General features: G+C 39.6%; 1 protein-coding gene across 1 annotated transcript; it reads left to right on the forward strand.

Moving 5' to 3' along the window:
- On the forward strand, positions 1–22,215 carry GTF2H3 (general transcription factor IIH subunit 3). The gene is made up of 13 exons (XM_036921958.2): positions 1–89; positions 3,204–3,283; positions 8,776–8,882; positions 10,090–10,250; positions 13,627–13,689; positions 15,137–15,166; positions 15,296–15,324; positions 17,081–17,155; positions 17,889–17,942; positions 20,666–20,734; positions 21,120–21,255; positions 21,365–21,401; positions 21,480–22,215. Exons 1-13 carry the CDS (start codon positions 77–79, stop codon positions 21,547–21,549), a joined length of 924 nt encoding a protein of 307 aa, XP_036777853.1. The 5' UTR covers positions 1–76; the 3' UTR covers positions 21,550–22,215.
- Positions 22,216–22,767: the final 552 nt, after the last annotated feature.

Below are 22,767 nucleotides of genomic sequence, written 5' to 3' on the forward strand. Positions count from 1 at the left end.
TGCCGGAAATTGGGGTGTGCGGAATCCGGACGTTCGTCTGAGCGCTACACGCTCTCCGCTGGGGACCCGGGCCACCATGGTCTCAGACGGTGAGGGCCGCGCCGGGCGGGACCCGGGCCGGGGGCTGGGCAGACTCGGCCTGGCCAACACTGGCCAGCTGGAGTCTAGTTTTCGGACTGGATGGAACCTAGTTGGTCTTTAGAGGAGTAGCGAATGTATTCATTCATTCATTCATTCATTCATTCATATTTTGCGAACGCCCCTGTGTGCCAGGCGTTCTTTCCTGCTCTGAGAGTACAGCAGAGAACATGATAGATAAGGGTCCTCGTGGAGGTTACCGTCTAGTGGGCGAGACAGACAATAGGCAAATACGAAGGGTGACTATAAAGTTACAAACACAATATCAAGACAGCATAGTGCGGTAGATTGTGATTAGGGGATGATGGAGCTACTTTAAATAGGAGTCCAGGGAAGACCGTGATATTGAAACTGAGACTTGAAGGACTATGCAAAGACTCTGTGGCAGGTTGAATCACTATGTTATCTGGAGAACCTGAAGGTAGAGGAAGGTGGGGAGACTTTCACTCATGCATTGAACTACCTGTTACTGAGTATGATGTCTTAAAAAGACATCAGCCGGGGCGACTGAAGCAAAGTGAGGTAGAGGGATGAGACCCGAGAGCTAGGCAGATGCGTGGCTCCTGTGGACCACGTAAAGAGTTTCAGCTTTGATTTTAAGTGTAATAGAGGGTCTTCAGCAAGCCATTGTTACATTCTGATTTGAAATCTTAAAATGTCATGTTGGCTGCTGTGTGGAAAATGGACTGTGTGGAGCCAAATAGAAGCAGGGAGATAATTTCAGAGGCCTTAACAATTCCGTTAATTGTTTTAATCTGTACCACAGCCCTGTGAGAGATGCAGGCCTGACATGGCCCCTGTTTACAAATGAAGATGCAGAGACCCAAAGAAGGAAATTCACAGGGACGTTGCATGTGTATGGACACATCCCTCTTCTGACAGGCAACACTGTCTTTTTCTCAGGCTTCTTAGTAGTAGCAAGGAATAGATAGCCCTGAGAATTGTGTGGCAAGGTCTGATGGAGTGTAAGGCCAGAGGCTTGTGGGCTTATGGGTAGAGAAGTGAGGGCCTGTACGAGACAGTTACTGAGTACTTTTGTGCTAGGCACTTGGCTGTGTGATTCGCTTCTATTACCTCATTCAACGAGCAGCAAAATCCTCCTTTTTGAGTAGAGTCTCCAGTTTAGTGGCCAGAGTTGGGAAAAGAGATCAGAAACACAATAAAATATAAAATGAGGTAGTGAATACGAAGTGTCCTTGGAATAGGTCAGTGCTGTGGGTGGCCAGAAGGGGTCAGGCAGTGGAGGCATTGCAAAGCCAGTCTTTAGAGAAAATCAGATCTGTCTTCAAAGCAGGGCATTGGTTGTGCTACGTGCTAGCAGGCCATGTGAGGTAGAGCAAATTACTTCCATTTTCAAAATAGGAGTATCATATTTCATCTATCTAAGACTGTTGATTATGAAATGTGCTTTTATTTAACATACCACTGAGAGAAAAGAATGGTGCCAGTCTTAATGGTAAGATACTATCCTGATTTCAATAGCTATTAAATGAAAAAAAAAAAGGTGGGGGTGATACACATTTTAATTGATGAAAGATAGCAATAATATGCCCCTTAATAAGTTATTGACAGTATTGGATGGGATTATAGTTTTACATGTGCCCATGCCTGATGCAGAGGAAGTTGACATTCATTCTCCCCAGAGATGAGGGAGCCAGGCCAGTGGAAGATCTTGGGGAAGAAAGATGTAGTGTTGGTTTGGAGCCTTGAAGAGTAAGTAGGATTTGGATACATAAGCAGAAATTGAAGGTGGGGTGGAATTATCCTGACATGGGAGATGGTAGCTGCAGGAAGGAAGGTATGGGAGCAGGAAAGGCATTATTGCTTTTCGCTGTTGTATGAGTATCCTGGGTTTTTCAAAACAGCGTGTGCTTAATGTGTTCATATGTCTGTCACCTCAGACTGTAGGCTCCCTGAGGGCTTGGACACAGTATCTTCAGTACCTAACACTGGTACTTGGTGTAAATGTTTGTTGAATGAGTTAATGTGTTAAATTAGCTTGTTTAGTTGTGTCTGTCACTTTGGAGGGTAATCTGATTCCCCTCCACAATAGAATATTTACATAACAATTGCTTTTTCTTATTTGGTTTTTACCTTGTTAAAATTGGTTCCTAATCACTATTGGTCTTGCTGCTAGGTGATTTGATGTACTCAGGGCCTAACTGATACCTGTGTCTCCCTTTAATTCCCTGGACACCCACCCCCAACTCTGCCGCCTGAAATTCTACTAGTGGTTCTTACTGCAGGTTAATGAGTGACTTCTGTCCTTGACCAGGCATTTAAAATGCAAACATCTTTAGGTTCATTTATTTGGTATTTATTAAGCATCCACCACGGGCTAAGTAATGTGCAGAGCAGAATATAAGCAGCGACTAAATAGACATAAGTATACCCTCATGGAGCTTATATTCTAGTGCATGAAAGAGATGTAGTGGTGTAGAAAACAAATCCTACCATTTGCAACAACATGGATGGAGGGTATTATGCTCGGTGAAATAAGCCAGGCGGAAAAAGATAAGTATCAAATGATTGCACTCATCTGTGGGGTATAAGAACAAAGAAAAAACTGAAGGAACAAAACAGCAGCAGACTCACAGAACCCAAGAATGGACTAATAGTTAGAAAAGTGAAAGAGATTAGGGAGGATGGGTGAGAAGGGAGGGATAAGGGGGAAAAAGGGGCATTACGATTAGCACAAATAATGTAGGTGGGGGGCACAGGGAAGTGATTCTGTAGCATCTTACTATGCTGATGGACAGTGACCGTAATGGGTTATGTGGTGGGAACTAAATAATGGAGGGAGTCTAGTAACCATAATGTTGCTCATGTAATTGTACATTAATGATACAAAAAAAAAAAAAGATGTAGTGGTGCAGAAAGCAGGCAAGAGCTTGCTAAGGGCCCACGGAGCTTTAAATCTTTAAAAGAAGTTGGCTTTCTGTTAATCTCATGATTGCAGGATGATAAACATACAAAGGTATATAGTGGTTCTTGCTCTGGATTTAATTTACAGACTGAGAATGCTAGCTAATGTTTTTTATTTTATTTTTTGTCAATATTTGCAGAAGATGAATTGAATCTTCTAGTTATCATAGTTGATACGAACCCAATTTGGTGGGGAAAGCAAGCATTGAAGGAATCTCAGGTAAGACTGCTTTTGGATCATTTTGGTGGACTTTCGGATAATTTTGGAGGACTTCTGGAGAGTTGTGGTTTAAATGAGTGTATGTTTATTGCTTTAAAAAAAAAACAGCTTTATTAAAATAAAATTTACATGCCATAAAATTCATCCATTATAATGTACAATTCAATGGCTTTTTAGTAAAATCACAATGAAGTTGTGTAACCATCACCAAAATTCTGTTTTAAAACATTTCTGTTATCCCAAAAGTTCCCTCGTACCAAACCTTTCAGTCAGTCGTTGCTTCTACCCCCTAACTACAGGTAACCACTGACCTGCTTTCTGTCTCTATGTTTTACTTTTCTGGACATTTCATATGTTGATTCTGTGCCATATGCTGGCTTTAAAAAAAAAACTTTCTATTTTGAAGAATTACATTTTGAAGTAATTATAGACTCAAGGGAAATTGTAAAAAATGAAACAGAGAGGTCCTGTGTGCCCTTGCCTGGCTTCCCCCAGTGATAACATCTTACATAAGGATAGTACAGTATCAAAACCAGGAAATTGACATCAGTACTATCTACAGACCTTATTCAGATAACAGCAGTTTTCCATCTGTGTGTGCGTGTGTGCGTGTGTGTACTTAGTTCTGTGCGGTCTTATCACATGTATAGATTGGTGTAACCACAACCACAATCAAGATACAGAACTGCCCCATCACACACAGGAGCACCCTGTACTCATTAATGCTACACCATTATAGTTCCTATCTCTAACCCTTAGGAAATACTAATTATTAATCTGTTCTCCATCTCTGTTATTGTATTATGTAAATAGATTCTGTTATGTTACTGTACAGAGCCTGAGTTTGGCTTTTTTTCACTCAGTAGAATCCCCCAATCATCCAAGTTGTTTCCTGTATGAAAGTTTGTCCTTTTTATTCCTGAGTAGTATTTCATGGTATGATATATCATAGTTTGTTTGAACTATGAATTACATTTCTTTAATAGTTATTAAACTATTGGAATGGTCTTTTTTAAATTAGGTGAGTTTTGGTAATATGTAGTCTTGATTTTGACCTTTTATCTTAGTATAATGTTTTTGAGGTTCATCACATTGTAGTGTATAGTTCCTTTTTATTACTGAGCAGTATTTTATTGTATGGATATGCCTCTTGTTTATTCATGGACATTTGGTGTGTTTCCACTTTTTGGCTATTATAAATAATGCTGATAATTCACAAACAAGTCTTTGTATGAACATGTTTGCATTTCTCATGAGTAGATAGATCTTTGAAGTTGAATTGAGGGTAAGTTTAGATTTGGTTAATTTAGATTTAACTTTTTAAGATGCTGCAAACTACTTGAAAATGGGTATACCATTTTCCATTCCTATCAGCAATGTATGGAAGTTCCAGTTTCTTCACATACTTGCCAGCACTTGTCTTTGTTTTTTATTATAGTCATTCTAGTGAGTAGATAGCAGTATCTCCTTGTGATTTTAATTTGCATTTCCCTGATGACCAATGATAATGAGTCTTTTTTCATATGCTTACTAGCCATCCTTATATTTTCTTTGGTGAAATGCATATTCAAATGTTAATGCCCAATTTTTAAGTTGGACTATTTGTTTTCTTGTTATTGAGTTGTAAGAATTCTTTATATATTCTGGAATATAAGTCATTTATCAAATACATGATTTATAAATATTTTCTCCTACTCCAGCATGATATGGATTGTCTTTTCGTTTTCGTAATGGTATCTTTTTTTTAAACTGCTTTATCGAGATATAATTGACATACTATGAACTGCACAAATTTAAAGTATTCAATTTGATATGTTTTCATGTATGTATACATTCATGAAATTATCACCACAATCAAAATAATGAGCGTAAAGATCCATCACCCCCAAAAGTGTTTCATGTTGCTTTGTAATTTATCCTACCCACCTGTCTGTCTCCATCCCCAGGCAACCACTGGTCCGCTTTCTGTCACTAGAGATTAGTTTACAATTTCTAGATTTTTATATAAATGGAATAAAATAGCATATAGTGGGTTTTCTGGGGAAAGGAAAGGGGGTCTGGTTTTATTACTCAGCATAATTATTTTGAGATGTGTCCATGTTGTTGCATATATCAGTAGTTCATTTCTTTTTATTACTGAATCCATTGTATGGATTTAGTAGTGTTAGGCAGAAAAATAGACGAGTGGGTAGAAGGAGAATAAAGCCTGTAAAGCCCACTAAAAGGGACTCAAAGAATTAACCAGGTAAAACCAGAGAGCCACAAAGGACTCACAGAGTTAATGAGTTAATTACTTGAAGTTCAAAAGACCAGGAGCAGCTTGGAATGTCCGGATATTCCTTAGATAAAGAAAAGTATCCCAGCACAGCCCATGTCTTCATTGTACCAGTTAGATCCTGCCACTGTAAAATCTACTTCGCCTGCAAAAGGCCCAGCTCAATTTTTAACCTAACCTGTATGTTGTTTTTTCCTCTTCTTCCAGCCCCTTAATCAAGTAACTTTGTAACCAGGGTAGGAGACAGCCCTCCAAAGTGTAAATAAACCTATGTGGACAAAGAATGCTGAGATCTGAGCCAACACAGTCACCTAAATAACACTATTTTTAAGACAAAACTTAAAAGGAATTATAAGTCACATGTATACATTATGCCCTATGCTGACCCTTACCCAAAAATGCCCTATAAAACCCCACACCTAAATCCCTAAGCAGGACTTTTCTCTGAGGTTGCCCACACTCGCCTTTCTTCCAGTATGCCACTCTTTCTATTCTATTCCAGGTAAGTAGGGAGGGGCTGCTGAGAGCTTTGATTTGAGCTTGCAAGTTCCCATCACATGGGTGACCCAGACAGAACTGCAGCTATATGATCATGCTTCTTAGTAGCCTGTCTGAAAATTTCCTTTCTTTGCCTTTGGGAAGTTCTCAGAATACAATCTTATTTCATCCAGTGCTCTGTGGCTCCCCTAAATCCTGGGGTGGTAGGGTCTTAGTTCTGACACCATGCTGATTCAAGTGGACACTGGATGCCGGCTGACCTGGCTTTAGGAGTTGGCAAAGGATTTGCCCTATGCCGAGCAGGAGTTCAATAAGCATCCCTTTCCTGCCTCTGTTTTTCCTTTCTTTCTTCTTTATTTGAGTAAACCTACCTTTGTCTACCTTGACTCTGGCCCACTCCTCCCTTGGAGTGTATTCAAATAGAACCTTAACTCTGCTTCACTACTGTGTCTCTGCCCTTCAGTTCTTTGTTGCAGCAGGACAAGAAATGAGAATAAATTCAACATCCAACATATTTGGTACCTGACTCCGATAGCCACTCCTGGTAACCTGCATGTGCCCTGCCCACTGGCTGGAGGCACTCACTCACTCACTATCTACCTCTTCTCTGAGGATCCTTCCCTTCCTTCTCTATCTTTTATGTACCAAAAATAGCTGCACTTTGGGTGCAGGTCAAGCAGTAAAGGCCAACAGGGAGCTCACTAGAGAAAGGGTAAGTCAGTCGTAGGCCGGGGAAGATTGCTTTAGGCACCCTGCTGACTGCAAGGCAATCTCTGTGCAACAAAGGCCCACCGTAAAAGCACCCGCAGCAAATCCCCAAGCAGTGTTTAATATGTCCATGCAGAGACTTCCTTTTTTGCGTTCTCAAATTTCTCCTACTCGCTCCATTTCTTTTCTTCCCTTCGTCCACACGTTTTGTGTTATCTGCCAGTCAGCTAATAGGGGCGATTCCCCAGAGACCCTCATCTCATGATCCCCTTGGCTGTGAGATGTTCACTGACCCAGCCAGAGGCAGTACTTGCTTTGCTCGCCTTGCAGGGAAGCCCTCCCTAGGAGGTGGGTCACGTTTGGGTCCTTGAGAATGTCATCCAGAGTGGCAGCCAGGAGATTTCTCCCTTTACTCTCTTCACCATCGGCTCCCTGCGGGATTTAAGAGCCTTCTCACTTGCCTTGATTATATGACCCTTTGTCCCTTTCATGCTCAGAATCCTTTCTATAGTCGTGCCTGCTATATTCGCTCTATTTTCCATTTAGAGGGGAACAGAGACTTTGATGGGATGTGCAGGTCTGACTTAGCTCTGACCTTCCATTGCTAACCACCTCTGGCGCCTAGCAGGAAACTTACCCGAGCAGCAGAACCTATGGCCAAAACCTCTTCCCTGGCACAACAGTTTTTCTCATGCTGCCTTAGCCTGTTAGGCAACCAAAGGTGATCATTCCTAATCAATTTAGCGCTCTCTCCAGGTCTAGATCTTGACTTAGACCCCTTCTTTTTGTCCCTAAGGAGTCTCTTGGATCTCCGGGAGGCTAGTCTGGCCAGAACAGTCTCTTTATGCCTTTTGCTGACTCTAGGAGTTCAGCTGAGAGCTGCTTCCCTTCCCTTCTTCCACATTTACCCTGACATCTGTAGCTACTGCCAAAACCTCGCATCCTCCAACACTGGGAATGCTTCAACCGCCAGACCCAGAGGAAATCAAGGCTCACATTCTTCTGCATGACAGCTTAGCCCCAGTACAAACTACCCAGTGGGGAAACTTGGCCCCTAGAAGCGAACCTAAATTTGTAACACCATCCTGCAATTAGACCTATTCTGCAAGTGGCAGGATAAATGGCCCAAAGTTACCTAAATCCAGGCCTTCTCCAGGAGAGTGAAATTTACTCCACAAATGCAGACTACCAATGCTGACTCTACTCCCCTCAGGCCTCCTCCAAGATACCCCAGAACCTAAGCCTTCTACAGAGGGCAGGAGTCCCAACAAACCTGATACCCTTTCCTTTCCTTTCTCTTTGAGGTGTTTTTTTTTTTAATGCTTTGTGGACACTCTTTGTGTTAAAAAGTTAACCCATTGCCTTTTGTCTGTTGCAGTTATTATTTTCCTGTTTGTAATTTGCCTTGTACTTTCATAGTCAATTTTTTTGCTTTATAGAAATTCTAATAGGTTTGTTTTATACTTTTTTAATACAGTGAAATTTATCAACATTTTACTTGCTGCCTGAAGTATTTCTTCCTTTAAGAGAAACATGCCTTATTCCAAGATTCTAAAAATATCCACTGATGTTTTTTAGTAATATTAGAACTTGTAAGAATGTAAGTGCCATGAAAGAAGGCACATAACAGGTGCTCAGCATACTTAGTGAATGAAAGGATTGAAAACTCACAAATCACTAACTTAGTCGGTATGTATTAATTATCTACTCCATGTGTAGCAATGGTCTACTAGTATTTTATCACAGAAGATGTGACATATTTGCTATTCCTTAAATGTTATACAGAAAATATTTGTAGAATATTGTACTGATATAGACTGATGTCATAAAAGTAAAATTAGAAAACTGTGTTTTTCAAGTATTTTTGCTTATCACTTTGGTGGAGGGAGCTCCTGGGCAAATTTTTGGCAGTGAGTAACTGTATAAAATTTAGAATTTAACCTTTTCAAGACCTGGCTTTGTTATTTGGATAGCTAATTTACCTTTTCTAATGCTTTCTGTTTTTCAACAGTTTACTTTATCAAAATGCATAGATGCTGTGATGGTCCTGGGAAATTCTCATTTATTCATGAATCGATCCAACAAACTTGCTGTGATAGCAAGTCACATTCAAGAAAGGTATGACCGTTCCCATTGCTCTACCTACTCAATGTTTAACGTTTGTGAGGTTTTTATGCCAGTTGTCATGTACCATTCCGACTCTGTTACAGAAAAATTTTTTCTGTACCAATGAAAAATACTCAGAGTGATCAGTATATGTATAGTTAGAGAATATGAATATTTAAAACCTCATTAGCTGATATCTAATGGAGTTGTATCATGTGCACATTTAAATTACAGGGTCCAGTTATATTCTCTTGGTGAAAAGGAAAGTAAGTTATGAAATTGGGTAAGCAGCCCCCATCACTGCACCCTTGGTGGGTCTGCTGCAGAGTAGGTGAAATGGGGGGTGTGATTCTGCTTTGCCTTCAATCAGCCTGGGCTCCTGTGTCCTTCTCATGGTGTGACTATTCCACTGCTCTGTGTATGATTCTGGTGTTCATAATTACAGATTTTTCTTGTAATATTGGCTCCTAAACCCTAGCCAACTAATCTGGCTGTATAAGATACAACTCTTCCACATCTTAATGAAATGTCACATCACAGTAGAAGTGACTCTTGTTTACCAGCATATTTTATGTGAGGTAGAGGTAGTTGTCAAATCTTTTTGGTTCTTAGGCTGCTTCCTTTGGTGTGTCAAAGGAGCCCATGGGCCTCCAGCGCAGTGCTCGCCGCATCATCACAGCACAGTTCTCAGAATTGAATGAAGAAGATGATGCAGATTTGGTTAATATATCAATAAAAGCAGGCAAACTTTTCATTTACAAGGAAAATAAAAAATACATTTTATGTGATTTCTATAAAAGTCATGAAACACTAGGAGACTCTTTTCAGGGACCCCCGGACCAGATTTTTATTGCGGGGGGTAGATAAATATACCTCAAATAATAACCTTGTAATAAGTTAGAATTTGCCATGAATCTCTGTCAGTAGTCATGTGAGAAAGGAGTGAGAAACCGCCCTGAAGTGTTTCTAGACTATACTGCAATGCCCTCTTTATTTCCCCTCATTTTTCAGAAAATGATGGAATCATGAAAACATTCTGTTGTGGTAGACTCATATTCACCAATTTGCCTGTTTTATACTTTTTTAAAAAATGAAACTTATAGAATCTTGTGAGCCAGAATTGGTGTGGTTTTCATTTCCTCTGCCGCATTTCATTTTGCTGGCTAGTGAAGGCACCCAGTCCTGGTATAGCTAGGTTTTGGTTTTTCCACTGTTTCAGTCGATTCTTATACCCTCGGAAGAGTGGCAGACTCGGGGACTTCGGAGATGCTGGCAACACTTCTGAATTTAATCCCTCGGGGAGTAAAGATGGAAAATATGAGTTGTTAACAGCAGCAAATGAAGTCATTGTTGAAGAGATTAAAGATCTAATGACCAAAAGTAAGAACTTTTCCCCTGCCCCTCCCGTGATGGTTACTTGTAAATGGAACTGAATGTGGAGGTCCTTGAGGCTTTTAGTCCAAAAATTTGAGGTCCTCGATACTATCTCCTGGAACTCTGTTTCTTTTCTGTTGTAAACATCACCCTCCTTACCGCCTGTGGGTGTTTGGCTGCTCTCTCCAGCCTCTGACACTGTCCATAGGCTTCTACTTCCTGAAACACACTCTGGCCTCTAAGGATATCTGTTGACCTGTGTTCCCTCTCTTTTGGACCATTTCTGATTTTTCCTTGATCTTGTACCTTAAACAAGCATATATGTATATATTCTGTATGTTATTTTCTTATTTTTTCTTCCTCTGTGTGATCTCACCCATTCTTATCTTTAATAACCATTTCTGTGTGAGCACCTCCCAGTCTTAGTCTCCAGCCCTGTCTTTCTTTCGGCAGACACCTCAGCTGAAGTGTCCCACCGTCCATCTGAGAGGCCCAGACTGGTTTCATTGTCTTTTTCCCTCAGTTACATCACCTCTGTTATTCCCGATTTCCTGTCCAGCTGCTTTTCCAGATTCAAAGCTTTCATTTTTTACTTCTTTCTTCTCACTATGATATCTAATCAGCCATGAAATCCTATTAGTTTAGCCTTAGAAGTACCTCCCAAATATTGCCTCTTGTTATCTGTTGCCTGGCTCAGCCCTGGCCTGTTGACATTGGGGCTTGATGATTCTTTGTTGCAGGGGTTGTCCCCGACTGGAGGATGCTTGGCAGCATCCTTGGCCTTGACCCACTACATGCTGTCATAACCCCTGGTTGGGACAACCAAACAGTTCTTCAGACCTTGCCAAATGCCCCCTGTAGGGCACAGTTGCCCAGGTTGAGAGCCCTGCTCTAGATTGTTGTAGTAGTGTTGGGGGTTGAGTTATTCTCCTTAGTTCTTGTCCCCACTGCACCAGTTGAAGGGCAGAGACACAGTAGTGAAACAATGTGAAAGTTTTATTTGAATACACTCCAAGGGAGGAGCGGGCCAGAGTGAAGGTGGACAAAGGCAGGTTTACTTGGATAAAGCAGAGGAAGGAAAAGGAGGAAAGGGACACTTATTGAACTCCTGCTCGACATGGGGGAAATCCCTTGCCAACTCCTAAAGCCAGGGTCACCTGGTGTCCAGTGTCCGCTTGAATCTGCATGGCATGGGAACTAAGTCCCTATCATCCCAGGATTTAGGGGAGCCATAGAGCACTGGATGGAGTGAGATTATGTTCTGAGAATTTCCCGAAGGCAAAGAAGAGATTTTCAGACAGGCTACTAAGGAGCATGATCCAAAGCTGCAGTTCTGTCCAGGTCACTCAGGTGACAGGAACTTGCAAGCTCAAATCAGAGCTCTCAGCAGCCCCTCCCTACTTACCTGGAGTAGAACAGAGAAAGTGACACACTGAAAGAAAGGCGAGTGTGGACAACCTCAGGAAGGCGTGCTTAGGGATTTCCGTGTGGGATTTTATAGGGCCATTTTGGATAAGGGTCAGCATAAGGCATGATGAGTGCAGGTGATTTCATAGTTTCTTTGAAGTTTTGTCTTGAGAATAGTGTTACTTAGGTGACTGTGTTGGCTCAGATCTCAGCATTCTTTGTCCACATAGGTTTATTTACACTTTGGAGGGCTGTCTCCTACCCTGGTTACAAAGTTACTTGATTAAGGGGCTGGAAGAAGAGAAAAAAACAGCATACAGGTTAAGTTAAAGAATAAGCTGGGCCTTTTGCAGGCGAAGTAGATTTTACAGTGGCAGGATCTAACTGGTACAATGAAGACATGGGCTGAGCTAGGATACTCTTCTTTATCTGAGGAATATCCGGACATTCCAAGCTGCTCCTGGTCTTTTGAACTTCAAGTAATTAACTCATTAACTCTGTGAGTCCTTTGTGGCTCTCTGGTTTTACCTGGTTAATTCTCTGAGTACCTTTTAGTGGGCTCCACTGGTATTATCTTCCCTCCACCCACTCGTACCCATTTTTCTGCCTAACAGTAGCTTCTGCTGATTCTGTCTCTCCCTTTCCACTCAGAGTTACCATCAGAAGTTAGAGATGTTATTCCCTGGCTTAAAGGTCTTCACTGGTTCCCTGTTGCCTGCAGGCTGTGGTTTTTCAAACTGTAGCCTTTGTCTGAGGGAAGTGGCAACTCTTTAAAGACAGAAAATAGTTGAGTGGTTTCTGGGGGCTGGGGAAGGAGCAGGGAGTGACTCGGAGTGGGACCAAGTGATCTTTAGGGTTGAAGCAAATTTTATGAAGTTGGCTTGTGGTCATGGTGTACAACTCTATAAATTTACTGAATATCATTGAATTATGCACTTAAAATAGAGTGAGTTTTATGATCTGTAAATTATACCACAAGAAACCTGTTAAAAATCACCCGGAAGGCTTGTTAGGACAAAACACCGGGCATGTGTGGTTGCTGATGCAGGGGGCCTAGGAGGTCCCAGGAATTTGAGTTTCTATTAATTTCCCAGGTGATGCTCCTATAGCTAGTTTCAGGATCACACTTTGAGAATTACTGGCCTCCAGGATAAAAGTCCCAACTTCTCAGTATAGTGTTCAAGACCTTTCCTGTTCTGACCTCACCCCATGCTCCAACACCAGCTTCAGGCCGTTCTTACAGGCTGTCAGTTTGGGCTTCCCACATTCTTGAGCTGCAAGTTTAGGATTTTGATTATCTTAAGAGTGGTTTTTTTTTTTTTACCCAAAGCTCCAAACAAGTTGCAAACGTTGTGCCTGCTGCTATGGCCAGAGGAATGTCTCCATTCTCTTTTCACTGGTGGGGAAGCTCTTTGAGGGGCAATGAGGAGGAGCAGGAGGGGATAAGAGGACAGGGAGGATTAGAGCCTGTCCAGGGGCCTCTGTCCAGGCTGCCTACAGGTAACCATGACCTTGGGTACTACTTTGATCGTTGATAAACCCAAACCTTTCCAAATAACACTATAACACTAGGATGTTTTCAATTTATTTTTTATTGTGGTAAAATATACATACATAAGGCTTACCACTTTAACTCTTTTTAAGTGTACAGTGCAGTGGCATCAAGTACATTTAAATTGTACAAACACCAGTGTCCATTTCTAGAACTTTTTCATTGTCCCAGACTGAAATTTTTTACCTATTTAACAACTCCCCATTCTTCACCTCAGTCCCTGACCACCAAGTATTTTAAACTGAGAAAATGTTTAAAAATTGCTTATTTAAGCATTACTGAAAACGAATTCCTGTCTGTTTTTAAACCCAGCTTGGAAATGTCATCTGATTTCATTCATGAAGAATGCTTTGGTTTGAAAATGATTTTAGTTCAAGAAAATATCAAAAAGTTTCTGTTTTAATGTTTTTTTATTATTTTCAGGTGACATAAAGGGTCAACATACAGAAACTCTGCTAGCAGGATCCCTCGCCAAAGCTCTTTGCTGTATCCTTGGTGTTTTAGTCATTCCACAGGTATCTCCTGTATTAGATCTATCTTACCTTGTGATATTTATTAGGACCTTGAGTGGTTTTAATGGAAGGCATGAGTATTCTAAAGTGGTGGGTAATCAAAATATAGTTTACCTAGGCTTTGGAATTTTTTAAGGTAAGGTATAAAAACTTTGAATGTGAAAAATGAGAACACTGATTTCTCTGGTATGTTCCTCTACTCACAATGAATTCTTTTTTTTTTTTTTTTTGGTATCATTAATTTACAATGACATGAGCAACATTATGGTTACTAGACTCCCCCCATCATCAAGTCCCCCCCACATACCCCATTACACTCACTGTCCATCAGCGCAGTAAGATGCTATAGAGTCACTACTTGTCTTCTCTGTGTTGTACAGCCCTCCCCTACATTATGTGTGCTCATCATAATGCCCCTTTTCCCCCTTATCCCTCCCTTCCCACCCATCCTCCCCAGTCCCTTTCCCTTTGGTAACTGTTAGTCCATTCTTGGGTTCTGTGATTCTGCTGCTGTTTTGTTCCTTCAGTTTTTTTCTTTGTTCTTATATTCCACATATGAGTGAAATCATTTGATACTTATCTTTTTCCGCCTGGCTTATTTCACTGAGCATAATAACCTCTAGCTCCATCCATGTTGTTGCAAATGGTAGGATTTGTTTTCTTCTTATGGCTGAATAATATTCTATTGTGTATATGTACCACATATTCTTTATCCATTCATCTACTGATGTAACAATGAATTCTTCAGATGATTTCCTTGTTTCTTATTTTGATGTTTTGGGGAATTTCTTTTGTTTGTTTGTCTTTTCATCTTCCTTGGGAGTAGTGTTTGATTATAAAATCCATTTGCTCACTTGAGGCTTAATAAATGAGGGTCTCTCCCAGGCCAATGGGTTATTTTTACTTAGCATAGTGTCAACACTACCTTTCTAAGCATTTGATGTTATTTGTTTTGTGTGATGCTTTCCCAGCCTTATGTCTTTTAATTGGTTTGTTTGGACAGTATGGAGTGATTCCTCTTTCCTGGACTGATTGGGTATGCCTGATCATCTGTATGTGGTTTTCAAATTCCTTATCTCATTTGATTGGTTTATTATTTTACTTGTGGTCCTGGTATTCAAATCTAGAATGTGGTGGGTAGTCATAGCAAAATCAGATCTTGTAATTTTACTTTTCTGGGACAAAAATAATATTTTTGTCAGGTTTCAAAGCCCAGTTGATTTTCGTTCAAGAGACTGCCAAAATACTGGTGTTTGGAAATATTCCAAATACTCTTTTTTGTGTTTTTATCATGGGAAGTAGAGCATTTCCTATTCTCAGTTGGTTGATGCTGAATTTATTTAAAACTTGAGGTCATTTTTCTGTTTGCTTGTTTATGAAATTAAATACTTTTTTTAATTCCTTAATCCTAAGAAAATAAGACATTCATCGAATGAACAAAGAGGTTAAAGGTAGGAACCTACTTTTTAATGAGAAACTAATCCTTACTTTACTACTGTAACTTTGGTGGACTATTTAAAAACTTGTTAGAAAACCTTATAATATGTAGTTAAATTGTAATCTCTTCATCTTTTTTATAGATAATCAGGAAATGAAATCAAGGATATTGGTAAGATTTAAAAAAATCAGTACTATGTTTATATGCCAGCCATAGCCAATTAGAAAAGATAATGGGACATAAGACCATTTACAATGGAAGCAATATATAAAGTATCTAGAATTAAATAACAATGTATAAAACTGATTAGGATGAAAACTAAAATTCTGAGAGACCTAAGAGACTTGTATAAATGGAGAGCCATATTTTATTCTTAGATGTCAATTTTTCCAAAATTAAACTTGTAGATTCAGTGCAGTATCAGAATATCAATGAGACTTTTTTTTTCCTGGTAAGGAGGGGGGGATTAAAAAGAAACTCATTAGTTTATCTGGAAGAATAAATCAGTGAGGTAGCCAGGAGCTTTCTGAAAGAGTGTTAGGTAGGAACTTGCTCCACCAGGCATTAAAACACATTATAAATCTACAGTGATGGTGTAGTATTAGTACAGTGGTAGGCAAACAGAAAATGTAAAAGACCAGTGTGCAGAAATAAAAGCAGGTACACATGAGAGTTTTACTTGTGGTACAGGAAGCACTTCAAATTAGGGAGAAGGAAATGGATTGTTCAGTAAGGGGCACTTGGCCATTTGTGGAAAAACAGAGCTAGATCTCACTGCCTACACTTAAATAATTCTAGTAATGATCAAATATTCAATGTTAAAATTCAAGTCATAGAAGCATTAGAAGAAAATCCCTGTTAGTCTCGGGTTGTTGAGTACCTTGCTAAGCATATGTGAAAACTCAAAAATATAAAGTCCCCCACTCCCCAATAAATAAATAAATTAATTAATAAATAAAGTCCCCAAAAAAGGATGAAAGAAAAACTATTAGGAAAAGTATTTTCAGCATAGTTATACCTCACAGAGGATTAAGGTAATAGCTGTAAAGTAAAAAAGAACTCTTATAAATTAATTTTTTAAAGTCAAGGTTTACTCTAAAGAAACAGGTAGAAAGCACTAGCAATCTGCAAAAGAAGAAATGTAAATAGCCAGTTAGCATTTGAAAATACAGTCAGCCTTACTAGTAAGCAAAGAAATATAGACATCAAGTAATGGGAATTTCATTGTTTGCTTCTTGCTCAGCACAAGTGAGAAACCTGGCAGTTCCCGGGGTTGATGGTAGTGTTGGGGATTGGTTCTTCTCTTGCATCACCATAGGAGGATGAATTGAATTGGTACCACTTATCTGGAGGGCAGTTTGGTAACCTCTATCAGGATTAAATGTGCATACACTTTAGCAGTCTCACCGATTATCCTGGGAGCTAATCAGAGAGTTGTGCAAAAGGTACATGAGGTGTTCATCAGAGCATTGTCTAAAACTGAAGATTGGAAACTGCTTAAATGTCCTCTATAGGTAATTGGTTACCTAGTGGAAATCTATGAAGTTAGCATGAAGGATGATATACATCCAAATTCATTGACGCAAGATTCTCCCAACTCCCAATACTGTTGGCTGAAAACAGGTACCAGAACACTAGATAGAGTATCATCCTGATGCGTGTGTGTTATATGTTTTGGGGGTGAGTGTATATACATGCTCACACAGGTGCTCTCTAGAAACTGTTGACAAGGATTATCTCTTGAGTGGTAGGATTTGGGGGAAATTTTTGCAGTCACCTCTACACTTACGGATGACTAGGTATTATGTAATAATGATAACTAGGAAGATGAATTAGAAAAATCAGTAGTGGTTGTAGTTTGCAGTGTACTGTGACATCTGAGAGCACTAGGCTGAGCCTGCAAGGTATTAATATATTTGGTTTTTAGGTAATTAAGGCTGCAGAAGACAGTGCATTGCAGTATATGAACTTCATGAATGTCATCTTTGCAGCACAGAAACAGGTGAAGTGAGAGCATTCTTTTTAAAGAACATTTGATTCATAGTGAAGGAATTTTATTTTCTGAATGGCCGACTTGAGAGGTATTCTGACTAAATGGCCATATTAATGGGTTAGGAACCTGAATTCTGTATTTTGTACTAGTCATTTCTTAATTTTGGGTCCAGGACCCCATGAAAATCTGATGGCTCACCAGACAAATGTGCACTTATATAAAGTTTTTGCCTGTGGTTTCCTGGTATTTGTGTAACCCCTTTTATCCTATTCTTAGACCCCCAGCTAAGAATTCCTGGTTTTACACCGTGCTGCATGCCTTGTCTCAATTTTTGTCTCTTTCCTTTAAAGGAGGTCTTATAAAGATTTGAAATTTTTACTCTGCAGATAACTGAAATGTCCAGATGAATATCACGAATATATTTTCTTTGTTGATATGTTTTAAAAAAATACTTTCTTAAAACTTCAGTGTTAACCTAAAATGCTGCCATAGCCAAGCATAATATTCTCCCTTTTGGAGTAGCAACATGATATAATGATAAGACTAGGGGCTTTGGGGACAGGCAGACTGGGAGTGACACCACTGGCTAAGCCTGGGTGCTTCAGATGTAAAATGCAAATCAAATATCTACCTTATAGAGTTATTGTATATATAAAATAAAGGCTGACAAATAATAGTTTCTCTGTATCAGATAGTCATTATTGTTACTATTCCTATAATATTTTTGGAATGTTCATTTCAGAATATTTTGATTGATGCCTGTGTTTTAGACTCTGATTCAGGACTCCTGCAACAGGTATGTTTTAAACAAATGAGTGGTATTGGTGACTGTGGAAGCATGGTGTGTTCTGTTACCTAGTGTTAAATGCCTTTCACTAACTTTCACGGATTTTTACCGATTAGCTTGTATGATGCTATAGATTAGAGAACTAACATCCCTCTGGGCCCTTTGAAACATTTATTTATATTTTAATTAACAACTTAATTGACTTTTTAAAAGTGATTCACACATTAAAGTGCATTCAAGCAACACAGATATTTTTTTAAAGTGTAAAAAAAAAACCTTCAAATCCTTTCATCCAAAAACTATCATCATTAATATTGGGTGAAGAAAATGACAGATCTCTCTATATACATACAGATAGAAGAATAGAAACTAAGCTGAGAATTTTATAAATATAAGAACATACTCCAGATCTGTGCTGTCCTGTATGGGATCCATATGGCTACTGAGCTCTTGAAAGGAGTCTGGTCTGAATTGAGATGTGCCATAAGTGTTTACACACTGAATTTCACAGACTTAGTATAAAGGATAGAATGTAAAATATCTTGTTAATTTTTATATTGATTACATGATAAAATGATAATACTTTGGATATATTGAGTTAAGTAAATGTGCTATTAAAGTTAATTTTATCTTTTTCCTTTTTTATGTGACTAGAAAATTACATATGGTGCTTGCATTGTGTTTCTGTTGGGCAGCACTCTTGTTGCTTTTTAATCAAACACACGAAGCTATAATTCAACCAAAAAGGGGAGAGAAAGGAAGTTAAGCTGAAGAAATTACTGAAGTTTTGATAAATGTTTTTTGACCACAAGAAGTAATATTTTCTAAAAGATCAGGTAAAAGCACAAAACTGGAAAACCATGAGTTGAGGTTACTGCTGGGCATGAGGAGTAAGGAGGGAGATACATCTGGCAAGTACATCAGCTCCAGAGCTCCTGGAATTGTTCCAAATCTTGAGTTCGATGGTAGGAACATGGTGTTTGCTTTATTATTTAAACCATATGTATATGTTATGTATATACACTCTTGCACATATGGTTGTATTTCAGTTTTTTAAAAAATCAGGGAGGCTGGATACTTCCATCTGCACGGTGTCTACTGACTCTCAGAAGACCTTACCTGTGCCATGACTTTACTAGCAGCCCTGCCTCTGGACCCCACATCTCCATGGCTAGGCCAGTCCCTCGCATTCCTCTCAGTTCCAGACTTGCACAGGCAACTGCTTCTGCAGGATTTCCCCTTGGACATCTAGCAGGCACCTCAAGTTTAACAGGTGCAAAGCAGAACTCGATTCCCCACGCTGCCTCTGCCTCCCTGGACGGCCCCGTCAGTAGGGGCAGCACCGTCCATGAGCAGCTCAGGCCAAAAACCTGACTTGTTTCTTCTCTTCCTCTCCTTTCAGACCCATTAGCAAGTCCTGTTAATTTTATCTTTAAATACACTCTGAATCTCATCACATCTTCTCTGTTGCTACCACCCAAGTGTGCGAGTGCAATAGCCTGTTAACTAGTTTGTTTCCATGCTTACCCCATCTGCCAGAGGTGGTTCTCAACACAGCAGTCAGAATGAAGCTTTCTGAAGGTGTCGCTCAACCGCTTAAAACCTCCCATGGCCCATCACATGTAGACTGATGCCCAGAGTCTTGCATGGCCGTCTGGACCCCTACATGGTAACAGTTTCTAGACACTCTTTGTCACCGTGACTTGCTCCCTCTTTACTCATCACACTGGTCTTACTATTGCTTTAAAATGCCAGGCCCACTGTGGCCTAAGGTTGTCTGCACTTGCTGTTCTCACAGCTTCTAAGGCTCTTTCCTCAGATGTTTGTGTGGCCCACTCCCTTCCTTCATCTGGGTCTCTGCTTCTGTGTTACCTCCTCAGAGAAGCCTTCCCTGACCATCCAGTGTCCTCTTACCCATCTTCATTTTTCTTCATGGAAAGTATCATCATGGCCTGTAACATTTCTGCATTTACTTACCTGATTTACTCTGTCTTCCCCACTTGAACCCAAGTATCTCATCAACAGATGAATGGATAAACAAATTGTGATTTAACCATACAGTAGAATGTTGCTTGGTCCTAAAAAGGAATGAATCACTGACATACACCTCAATGAAGATTCACCTTGAAAACATGCTGAGTGAAAGATGTTAGGCACAAAAGACCACATAGTGTATGAGTCCATTTATATAAAATACCTTGGAACAGGCAAATCTATAGAGACAGGAAGTAGATCAGGGGTTGTCAGGGGCTGGAGGTGAAATGGGGGATGGGAAGTGCCTGACAATGGGGTATGGGGTTTCTTTTTGGGGTGATGAAACTGTTCTGGAGCTGGAGGTGATTAGTTTCACAACTGTGAATATATTAAAAACCACTGAACTGTATACTTTAAAAGGGGAGTTATGGCATGTGAATTATATCTCGAAGCTATTATTAAAAAATACAGTGAAAGTGTATAAATGGCAAGAATAGTTAACAAACAGGAGAAAAGGTCCAACACTACAGTCTTTGGAGGATGAAAGTGTGTGAGTCAAGGGGTCAAATAAGATACTTAAACATCTTGAGAGTAGCTGGAAGTTTCATGTCCTCACTCACTATAGGAAAACACTCCCCTTTAATTTGCTGTGTCATGTCCTCCCCTCTGGAGACCTGAAGACTACTGGTGAGAATTACATCACTCTAAACAAGCTAGGTGAGTGCCATTTTGCAGAGAGCCCTCTGTGTGTCTTGCAGGCTTGTGACATCACAGGGGGACTGTACCTGAAGGTTCCTCAGATGCCATCCCTCCTGCAGTATTTGCTGGTGAGGAAGTGCCTACAGTGACCCTAACCCCTGGAGCCCAGGGAGACCCATTTTCCTGGGAATGAATGGAAGCAAGATGACTGATGCTGGGGATTGGAAGAAAGGAATAAATGGGTGACTAGAGGTCTCAGAGCTGAGAAGGGTGGGCTGTAGGTAGCCTTTGAACCCTGTAAGCTGCATGCGGAATGTTGTATGACTTTTCATACCACAGTGCCTCTGTGTGGAGGTGCTTAATAATCCGTGAATGAAAAAAAATGCATCTCTGCATAGACTTGAAGAAAAGCATAATTCATATTGTCCTTAGTGGCTGATATCTGAGATCTGTGTCTTAGCTTCTGGTTATTTTTCCCCACAGTAAAATTTCCTTGTCTTTTTTCTTTCACAGTGGGTTTTTCTTCCTGATCAAGATCAGAGATCTCAGTTAATCCTCCCGCCCCCAATTCACGTTGACTATCGGGCTGCTTGCTTCTGTCATCGAAATCTTATTGAAATTGGCTATGTCTGTTCTGTGTGCTTGTCCAGTAAGTTCATGTACTGAGTTTTTCTTTTTTTCTATATTGGGGGTGGGGGTAGAAAATATCTCAGTAATGTGGTTTTTAAACCATCCTGCTTTTTCTTTTTAATTTATAGTATTCTGCAATTTCAGCCCTATCTGTACTACGTGCGAGTAAGTATCTTTGCAGTTGAGTAGCTCACACTGTAGAGATTTAGGGCATAAACATTGTTTTCCTCTGTGTCATTTCAGGACAGCCTTTAAGATTTCTCTACCTCCTGTACTGAAGGCCAAGAAAAAGAAACTGAAAGTGTCTGTGTGATACTAAAACAGTTTTCCCCATCTTTTAGAGCCTATTAATAGATTGTATGGCAGAATCTTTGTTAGGAGGGCTTTGAAAAAAATACAGATATAAGATCATTTTAGTGAAGTTTTTGTAAAGGAAATAGTTTAAAACCATCAACCTTGTCCTGTGCTTCTGAGGAACTGATTTATTTGAGGGACTCAGTCTATGCAATATACCCTAAAATCTTCTGTGACAGGTTTTTGTTGAGAAAGTGGGAAGAAACACAAAATTGTGGTTCTTTTTTTAATGGGATGATCATTTATTTGTCAGTCAGCCTGTCCAGACTAATTATAGGCTTCAGAACCTGTTACCCAAGTTTAAGTTCTTACTATGAAATGTATGACATGTGAAAATTGAACACAGTTTTGGAAAAAGTGACTATTTTTGGCATAATGGCATTATTCAAGATAGAACATCTTACTGGAATCAGCAGTTAACTTGGACAGTAGTCACATAAATAAAATCCTAATTGTCTAAGTTGAGATTTAGCTTCAGATATTAGCAAATATTTATTCCTTTGTCTGCCATCAGTACTTGTTTGGACAAAGTTATCCAAATAATAATAATAATATTTGTCACTGAATAATTACAAAGTCTGATTTTAAGTAAGGTGAATGAGCACTATAGTCTGGTAGCAACTTTTTTTTTTTTCAAAAATACTGTGTGAAGATCTTATTTGTGAAAGTGAGCATCTGAGTTCTGAGAACTTCTTGGGGAGAATGGATTTCTTTACAGTTAAGTGTTTTCCCAGATGGAATTCTTTCTTTTTTTAATGTGAGAAAAAAATTAATATTTGTGAACTCTAGCAACTTTGGACTTACAACTGAAAACTTCTGTAAGTTCAAAAGAAAAATTATTTGTGATTTCAACGATAAAAAATCTTACTTTTCCATGTAATCTTGAGGTTAGTAAAAGTCTTCTTAAAATTTCAGCATAGTGTAGGAAGGGTTTTCAGGAATGGTGGCTAGTCTTGTTTTGTTTTAAAAGTATATTGACAAAAACCCATACATGAACACAACCTTACTATAATTAAGATTTTATTTTCTCTTTATACCATATTGTTAGGCAGAAAGGTAGACATAAGCCAGTGGAGGGAGACTAAAACTAGTAAAGCCCACTAAAAGGGACTCAAAGAGTTAACCAGGTAAAACCAGAGAGGCCGAAAAGACTCACAGAGTTAATTAGTTGAAGTTT

This window comes from Manis pentadactyla, chromosome 14, assembly GCF_030020395.1.
Source record: "Manis pentadactyla isolate mManPen7 chromosome 14, mManPen7.hap1, whole genome shotgun sequence".
Lineage (NCBI taxonomy): Eukaryota > Metazoa > Chordata > Mammalia > Pholidota > Manidae > Manis > Manis pentadactyla.